Genomic DNA, 9,324 nt, shown 5'->3' on the forward strand with positions numbered 1-9,324 from the left:
TGCTGCACCACGTGGATGGCGTGGCCTGAGGGCTGCTGGGCCGTCACTATGGAAGCCGGCACATAGGCTACGGGCTTGGCCACCAGGCTGGGCGGCCGGGGCGGCACGGCCACAATCACCGGCTGGGCACTGACCGGAGAGCCTGCAGAGGAGGGCTGGGTCAGCGGGGCCCCGCACACGCCCTGCTGGGGGGCTCGCGGCTCTGAGTCCCGGGACATCAGACGAGAGGGCGAGGCCGGGCTTACCGGGTGCGCTTTGGGAATAGCGGTACTCGGGAACAGAAGTTAACTTGGCCCCAAAGTCAGGGTCGTGTGGAATGGGCGAGCCCTCCCGGGACAGGCACTCTGGAGTCTGCAGGCCACTGGAACGCGGGGACATCAGCCCAGGGTGGGTGGGTGAAGCCGGGGCGCTCCTAGGAGATGGGGACACGGGACGGTGGCAGTGAGCGTGCCCGAGTGCTGCCCGACCCTGCGGCCACAGCTGGCCACCCGCCACATGAACCACCGCCCCACGATCCTGGGCCTAGGGAAGGCCACGACCAGCGCATTCACCTCCGAGGGGCCTGGCCAGCCCCCCCTGGAAAGCGGCTTGTGCTTCTACATTAAGAACAGCAGTCCTGCTGGGATGGGCACCAACCTCCCCCGGGACAAACTAACACCCGGAGAGCAAAGCTCATCGTGGGAATCCGGCCGACGCCCTCTCCCTGCCTCTTGGGCCCAAGCTGGTCTCTCCGAGAAAAGGTGAGGCGGCTTCACTGGCCGCAGCCGCGGGGGTGGCAGGGCGGGGGCTCACCTGGACGACAGCGGCCCAAACGGGGTGCGGAAGCAGGAGACGCCCCGCTGCCTCCGTTTCCGGAACGCCTGCTCCACCAGCTTGGCCTCTGAAGCAGGGTCTATCCGCCAAAAGGATCCCTTCCCCGGCTCCTCCTGGGAGCGAGGGACCTTGATGAAGTAGCGGTTCAGGGAGAGGTTGTGGCGGATGGAGTTCTGTGGGCAGAGCGGGGAGTCACAGGTCATGGTGGGTGTGGCTCTGACCCGCGCAGGCCCGGCGTGGGTCAGGGCCGGAGGGGCCCTGGGCACAGAGGTGTCACAGTGGTCGTGCCTGTGAAAATTCAGCACGGGCTCATGAGCAGCCCTTACAGAAAAGCCAGAACGTTAAGGAGAAGCCCTTGTTCAGGGGACGCCAGGTTCAGAACGTGTGCTGAGCCAACTAGAATACTGGACGAAGGTCTTATGAACCTAAACAAGAAGTCTGTGGAGAGCAGGGACGCATGTTTGCAAGGTCACAGAGGAGCACCCCGTGCACTGAGCCTGGGGACATTTTCCCGTCTGTGGGCTCCCAGGAGGGACGACGGACTCTGGGGGTAGGGTCGGGGTCACAGTGTACGGCCCGGGGATTGGGAAGGGGCGCACCTGCCAGCCCTTGTCGGCCGTGCGGTAGTAAGGGTAATGCTTGGTGATGTGTGCGTAGATTCCGCTCAGAGTCAGCTGCCGGTCCTGCGCGGACGAGATGGCCTGCACGATGAGCTGAGCATACGAGTACGGCGGCTTCGACTCGTCCTGGGGGTGCAGAGGAGGGGGTGAGCCTGGAGAGACGCGTTTCCAATCCAGCCACCCCCCTCCAGAGAGGACACAGGTTCTCAGGGTGTCTAAGAACATCACCCCCACCTCCTCCTGGGGGTTTAGACGAGGAGGAGCCAATTCTGCTTCATGGGGGAAAGTCAGGTTTGATTCTGAAATTTCTCACCTCCTCTGCAAACTGATTTAAGGACAGCTGTCTGATGGGAACGAAGTAAGACTAAGCTGGGAGGCGAGAAGCCTGACGCCCTCCCGGAAACTGTAAGGAGGCTCTGGAGCCGACCCGGCCCCGCAGACGAGACAAGGGGGGCTCGGGGAGGAGAGCAGGGACACCTGCACCCGCCGGGCACCAGCCAGTGCGCCCAGGGCTGAGACCTTGGGGCTGTCCCCTCCGGACGTGTCGGCCTGCTGCTCGGAGGCGGCCCTCGCGGCGAACTCTGCGGCCAGCTGCAGGTCGGAGGTCACGTTCTGGACGGAGCGGTAGCTGGAGGAGCCGGCCCCTCGGGGGCTAGCTGGGCAGGAGTTGGGGACACTGCGGAGAGAAAGGACACGTCCTGAGGTTTGACTCCGGACCTAGGCGGCCGCTGTCCCGCCCTACGGGACGTCCGCGCTGCACCGAGGGGGCGCGGTGCCCTCACTCGGCCACACGGGGGCGCCCGAGGGGAGGCCGCGCAGAGACACGTGCTCGGCCCGTTCCACCACCCCGAGCCCCCGGCCTCGGCCTTGCGCTCCTCTCCGGTTGGAAACTGCGCGCCTGTCCGGGGGCGGAAGCGGCGGGGCTCCCCCTCCGCACCGCAGTGCTTTCGGTGCAAGGGCCGCTCGGCCCACCCCGTCCCGCCCAGGGCTCCACCAACAGGCGTGGCCCGGTTCCTGCCGCTAACAAGTTGGCTGCGGTTGTCAAGCCGTGTGGAAATTTTGGTTTTGAAAATTAAAAGTATTCAGAGAAAACCGTCATAAACTCTAAAAGTGGGTCACAAATCCAGGTATGAGGTGCCCCGAGCTGGGGGCTGACCAGAGCTTGGAGGTCACCGTCTCCTTCCACGCATCCCCAGCCTCCCTGTGTCCACCTCCCACCTGTAGGGGGCCTCCCAGGCCCACTCCCCACAGCCCGCGAGGGCGTCTTCCTTCACTGTCCAAGGGACAAGACGCCCCCAACTCCCCCGTAAGTCAAGTTCATATGAAAGCCCTCCATGCCAGTTTCCTGGACACAGACGCAAAGCCTCCTCTCTGGCTGGGCTGCTGTCTCTGGCTTCCCTGCCCGGCTCCTCCAAGGTGGGGAGCCATCTGTGGCTCGTAGGAAGGGCTCAAGAGATAGTTACTGATCTCAGGGAGGGATGAAGGAAAAAGCAAAACACTGTGTCTGAGAAAAAGGGGACAGTTGATATTAATGATGAATTCCACCTCCGTCACCCACTTTGGGGTCGGGAATCCCAGCAACCCAGGTGGGAATTTTCAGGAATCAGTCCCCTCTCAACTAGACTCTGCAGATACAGAGACAGGTTAAGTCGTGCAAGTATAGACACTTTAACCAACAATAATAAACCAGCTGCTGAGAGGTAGGAAGCAGTAATAAAAACAGCTCTTTCTGAATTTCATTTTGAACCAAACATACAAAACCCAAGCTTTTAAAGTAAGGTGGGAGGGGAGGGAAAGTGTTTTACTGGTAACACGTTCACAGACTCGGCATCAGGTTTCCAAACGCGTCCATCGGGGAACCAAACACCTCAGCAGGTGGGGGTTCAACTCGGACGGGGGTGGGGGAGGGGGTCCTGAAGATTCTCTCCTGAAGATGCTGCAGGACCTGCCACTGCAGAGGCGCCAGGGCACCGTCTCCAGTCCCAGAGGGGTTCAGTGCCACTCTGGACAACACCTAGGCCATGCTCTGACCACAGGGGTGAGAAGCGTGCTCCAGAAACACACCAGCCCCCAGCGGACAGGTCAGGTGATGTCCAGCTTGGTGGGCGTGCAGGGCTCCTCTGGGAAAACCTCGCTGGCATCTGCCGTACGTGACCCACGTGGCATCCTGACTAGTGCAGACGGCAGACAGGACTCTGGGCTTGGGCTCTGGGGTCCACTGCCCGTCCCACGTCCACACTTTGTAGAACATCTCAGAAGGTTTACATCTAACCCTCCAAAGGCAAAGCCCAGAGAAAAGGCTGTCACTCCCACAGAAGTTTCCAGTGGAAACAGACAGTAAGACTGGCTCCCCAGCGGGAGCAGAGGCCGCTTTCCACAGCGGGGGAGGCTGGCGCTGACAGCCCCTCCCCAGGGAAGCTTCCTTGGGCACAGAGCAACGCTGACGCCCAGAGGGCCTGGGGGGCTTGGTCTGGAGAGCGTGTGTTCATGCGCGTGGCGGCCCCAGCCTCAATAAACCTCATTCAGCTGTCTCTGCGGGCTGGCCTGGGCCCAGAGGGCTGTGCCTGGTACCCGGCCGCCCTGGGGTCACACGTCCCGGGTGGGCAGAGCTGGAGGTAGGCGAGCAGGACACCTCTGGGTGGAGAATGTGCGATTCAGAGATGACTGGAGAAATTGACCAACGCACTGAGTGTCCCCCAAGGGAGTTTCCTAGTCCAGGTCAAATCTCTTGACCATCCACAAAACAGGGAAGATCCACAGAATAAACACACAGGGCATCTCTAGAGGGTCCCTGCTGTGACACCAGGCTTGAGTAAAGAGCTGCTTGCTCCAGTGGCAACCAGTCCCAGGAGCTCAGGCTGAAGTGTGAACGGCACATGGCCACTCAGGGGACAGTAACCAACAATTGTGACATTGATCTCAGTGAGGAGGAAAAGCCAAGTCCTTTATCCAACAGGCAGGCAGTCCAATGATCTGAGACTGAGAAACCAGTGAGGAGGTGCCGAGGGGCATGAGGACCAGTGGGCGTGGCTAGCCTGCAGTAGCCTCTGCTTTCTTCAGTTCAGTCGCTCAGTCATGTCCGACTCTGCGACCCCACGGACTGCAGCACGCCAGGCTTCCCTGTCCATCACCAACTCCCAGAGCTTGTTCAGACTCATATCCATCAAGTCAGTGATGCCATCCAACCATCTCATCCTCTGTCATCCCGTTCCCCGCCTTCAATCTTTCCCAGCATCAGTGTCTTTTCCAATGAGTCAGCTCTTCGCATCTGGTGGCCAAAGTATTGGAGTTTCAGTTTCAGCATCGGTCCTTCCAATGAATATTCAAGACTGATTTCCTTTAGGACTGACTGGCTGGATCTCCTTGCAGTCCAAGGGACTCTCAAGAGTCTTCTGCAACACCACAGTTGAAAAGCACCAATTCTTCGGCGCTCAGCTTTCTTTATGGTCCAACTCTCACATCCATACATGACCACTGGGAAAACCACAGCTTTGATTGGACGGACCTTTGTTGGTAAAGTAATGTCTCTGCTTTTTAATATGCTGTCTAGGTTGGTCATAACTTTCCTTCCAAGGAGCAGGAGTCTTTTAATTTCATGGCTGAAGTCACCATCTGCAGTGATTCTGGAGCCTGAGAAAATAAGTCTGTCACTGTTTCCCTGTCTATTTGCCATGAAGTGATGGGACCAGATGCTATCTATGATCTTCATTTTTTGAATGCTGAATTTTAAGCCAGGTTTTTCACTCTCCTCTTTCATCAAGAGGCTCTTCAGTTCCTCTTTGCTTTCTGCCATAAGGATGTTGTCATCTGCATATATAAGATTACTGATATTTCTCCCAACAATCTTGATTCCAGCTTGTGCTTCATCCAGCGTGTCTCATGCTATACTCTGCACGTAAGTTAAATAAGCAGGGTGACAATATACAGCCGTGATGTACTCCTTTTCCTATTTGGAACCAGTGTGTTGTTCCATGTCTAGTTCTAACTGTTGCTTCTTGACCTGCATACAGGTTTCCCAAGGAGCAGGTCAGGTGGTCTGGTATTGCCATCTCTTGAAGAATTTTCCACAGTTTGTTGTGATCCACACAGTCAAAGGCTTTGGTGTAATCAGTAGAGCAGAAGTAGCGTGTGAGATGAGTGCAACTGTGCGGTTTGAGCATTCTTTGGCATTGCCCTTCTTTGGGAGTGGAATGAAAACTGACCTTTTCCAGTCATGTGATTGCTGCTGGGTTTTCCAAATTTGCTGGCATACTGAGTGCAGCACTTTCTCAGCATCATCTTTTAGGATTTGAAATAGCTCAATTGGAATTCCATCACCTCCACTAGCTTTGTTTGTAGTGATGCTTCCTAAGGCCCACTTGACTTTGCATTCCAGGATTTCTGGCTCTAGGTGAGTGAGCACACCATCGTGGTTATCTGGGTTGCTGAGATCTTTTTTGTATAGATTTGTGTATTCTTGCCACCTCGTCTTAATATTTTCTGCTTCTGTTAGGTGCATGTCCTTTATTGAGCCCATCTTTGCATGAAATGTTCCCTTGGTAGCTCTCATTTTCTTGAAGAGATCTCTAGTCTTTCCCATTCTATTATTTTCCTCTATTTCTTTGCATTGATCAGTTAGGAAGGCTTTATCTCTCTGGAACTCTGCATTCAAATGGGTATATCTTTCCTTTTCTCCTTTGCCTTCCATTTCTCTTTTCTCATCTATTTGTAAGACTTCCTCAGACAACCATTTTGCCTTTTTGCATTTCTTCTTCTTGGGGATGGTCTTGATCACTGCCTCCTATACAATGTCACAAACCTCCGTCCATAGTTCTTCAGGCATTCTGTCTATCAGACCTAATCCCTTGAATCTATTTGTCACTTCCACTGTATAATCATAAAGGATTTGATTTAGGTCATACCTGAATGGTCTAGTGGTTTTCCTACTTTATTCAATTTAAGTCTGAATTTGGCAATAATGAGTTCATGATCTGAGCCACAGTCAGCTCCTGGTCTTGTTTTTGCTGACTGTATAGAGCTTCTCCATCTCTGGCTGCAAAGAATATAATCAATCTGATTTTGGTACTGACCATCTGGTGATGTCCATGTGTAGAGCCTTCTCTTGTGTTGTTGGAAGAGGGTGTTTGCTATGACCAGTGGGTTCTCTTGGCACAACTCTGTTAGCCTTTGACCTGCTTCATTTTGTACTCCAAGGCCAAATTTGCCTGTTACTCCAGGCATCTCTTGACTTCCTACTTTGGCATTCCAGTCCCCTATGATGAAAGGGGTTATTTCTAGAAGGTCTTGTAGGTCTCTCTTTTTTCTTTTTGGTGTTAGTTCTAGAAGGTCTTGTAGGTCTTCATAGAACCGTCAGCTTCAGCTTCTTCTGCATTAGTCATTGGGTTTCTTTCTTAGGTGCACGTATTATTTTGATAAGAATAAAAAGCATGAGCGCAATTAGTACTGCCTTTCCCTGTGGGCACCCGCTGAGCATGCAGCCCAGACACCCAATGGTTTTGCTGGAGAGAACGACCTCTGAGGAGCCTCGGTTTCCTCATCTGCAAAGAGCTGGATGGCAGGGGAGCGCTGAGCAGGGAACTGCGGGGCGAAGGGTGTACTGGGCACCCCGCCCTCCTCGCAGGCCTGGCAGGAACGTCAGAGCCAGCTCTTTTTTAATCGCTGTTCTTAAAATGCTGTGGCTCACGACCCTAATGAGAGTATTGTAAACAAAATAATCAAAGCTCAGGGTTTGACGGCCTCAGCATGAGCCGTTTATAGACGTTTCAGAGAGGCGACAGGCTTCCCTGATGGCTCAGCTGGTAAAGAATCCGCCTGCAATGCAGGAGACCTGGGTTCAACCCCTGGGTTGGGAAGATCCCTTGGAGAAGGGAAAGGCTACCCTCTCCAGTATTCTGGCCTGGAGAAGTCCATGGACTATACAGTCCATGGGGTTGCAAAGAACTGGACACGACTAAGTGACTTTCATTCACTCACTCACTCACTCAGAGAGGCGACTTCAAAGCAGACTGGCTGCTGAGCTGCCCACAAGACTAAGAAACCGGCAATGGCTGCGTGGCTCTTGTGGGGGAACTGGTCAACCGAGGCCATGTCAAAACAGTCTACCGTGCAGCCACGAGTGATTCGGTGACAAGGAAAGGGGCTGAGACAGAGGGACAGGAGGAAAGGGTCTCTGCAGGACCCTCTGGGCTCCACAGCGCCCTTCCGGGGCGGGGTCACACGTACTGACACCCATGCGACGAGCTCTCTGCTCGTTCACACGAAGAGGCCCCTGTAGACGTCGCTCCAGGAGTGTCACTGAGGCGATTTCACTTTCTGAAACATCTCTATTTTGTGTAGTGCGCACACAGTATTTCTGTAATCTGGGGGGAAAACAAAGAACAGGCAAAGAGAATTCATGGAAGCCAGTTTCTCAGCACTCTCTTAACCAGGTCTGTGCCCCCGAAGAGAAACTCTGTGCTGTGAAACCCTGGGAAGTGACTGCAGAAGGGGGAGCTGGTGTCTGAAATGCATGTCGTGTCAGAACATTGGAGAGCCGGCCTGAGCTCAGACCTCCTAGCGCCTCTCTCTCCAAGCAGGCAGGGGGCAGATCTGGGAGCGGAGGGGGCCCCAGGCCTCCCTCTGCTCCTCCCCCTTGCTCTGCCTGCTTCCTGAACCACAGCTGTCATCTGGAAAGGAAGGGCCCTCGGTGGCAGGATGCCAGGCGGGCGCTGCCCTGAAGGCACAGCCAGGAACACCAGAGGCAGGATCTTCAGGGCCCCAGGGTCCCCCTGGAGACGGGGCTACAGCACAAGCCTAGCCCACCTCCTCTCAAGAACTGACGGCCCAAAGGCCCCCTGGTCCCAACTCCCAGAGAGGCAGGAAGAGAACCACAAAGAAGACGGAAGGCCGCATCTTTCTGTGTCCATGAACCAATTTTTATCTTTCCCCAGTTTCCAGGTGAGGAAAGGGACCATGTGGGTGCGGGGGTGTGTGTGGGAGGTACGGTGAGGACCACAGGTGCACAGGCAGCCTCCCCTCCGGGTCATCGGGAGAACCGAGGAAAGGCAGAGTAAGTCACTCTCAGGCAGGATCCAGAGTTTGCCAGAAACACAACAGCCGTTCTCAGGCCCCATCCAAGCTCAGAAGACACACGGCGTTGCAGAGCGAGTGAGGACTGACTCTCCCGCCACAGTGAAGCTGCAATGGACTGCCAGGTCAGGGTGACAAGTGGTTTAGGAACCGAGGCCAGCGGCTTAATGTTTATTTCATACAGGGTTCCGCTAACCCTGGATGAATTCCACAAAGCAGGTTACTTTTGGTTTTGTGATCTCTATGTTAGAAAAATCAAGAAAGGCCTTTCTCAAGAAATAGCTTCCAGTCTTCGTTGAGACGTTCAGTTGTGTCCGACTCTTTGCGAGCCCATGGACTGCAGCCCAGCAGGCTCCTCTGTCCTTGGGATTTCCCAGGCAAGAATACTGGAGTGGGTTGCCATTTTCTCCTCCAGGGGAATCTTCCCGACCCAGGGGTCGAACCGAGGTCTCCCCCATTGCAGGAGGATCCTTTACTGTCTGAACCACCAGTCCGCTGCTCTATCCGTCCTGCCCCCCTTCTCAGGTTGAATTCCAGCAGTTTTCTTTAAACTGCAGCTCTAAGGATTAGTCTCTTTTTGTAACACTCGGAAAATGATTAACCAGTTGGTTCTTTCTTAAAACCACCAGTTCAGTGCAAAACGGGGAAAGAAAAAAAAAAAGTCAACAAAACGCTGCTTAAGATAGCAGAACTTGTTTCAAAGAGAGTTCATTCATGTTCTGGGTGGAGTACTTCAGGGCAGGGAAAAAACCGCACACACCCGCCCCCGCCCCCGCCCCCACTCGGCCAGCAGGGAGGAGGGCGGGGCGGTGGGGCAGCCCCG

At 55.0% G+C, this 9,324-nt stretch overlaps 1 protein-coding gene across 1 annotated transcript in view; it reads right to left on the reverse strand.

Moving 5' to 3' along the window:
• Positions 1-9,324, reverse strand: part of FOXK1 (forkhead box K1) — a 20,611-nt gene that overhangs the window by 1,438 nt on the left and 9,849 nt on the right. Inside the window, exons 5-9 of the mRNA XM_010845803.1 lie at positions 1,953-2,109; positions 1,413-1,559; positions 793-986; positions 246-412; positions 9-142 (exon numbers count right to left, since the gene is read on the reverse strand). Of these exons, the coding sequence (XP_010844105.1) occupies positions 9-142; positions 246-412; positions 793-986; positions 1,413-1,559; positions 1,953-2,109 (799 nt within the window). The remainder of the gene's footprint in view (positions 1-8; positions 143-245; positions 413-792; positions 987-1,412; positions 1,560-1,952; positions 2,110-9,324) is intronic.

This window comes from Bison bison, unplaced genomic scaffold (genome assembly GCF_000754665.1).
Source record: "Bison bison bison isolate TAMUID 2011002044 unplaced genomic scaffold, Bison_UMD1.0 scf7180017864223, whole genome shotgun sequence".
Lineage (NCBI taxonomy): Eukaryota > Metazoa > Chordata > Mammalia > Artiodactyla > Bovidae > Bison > Bison bison.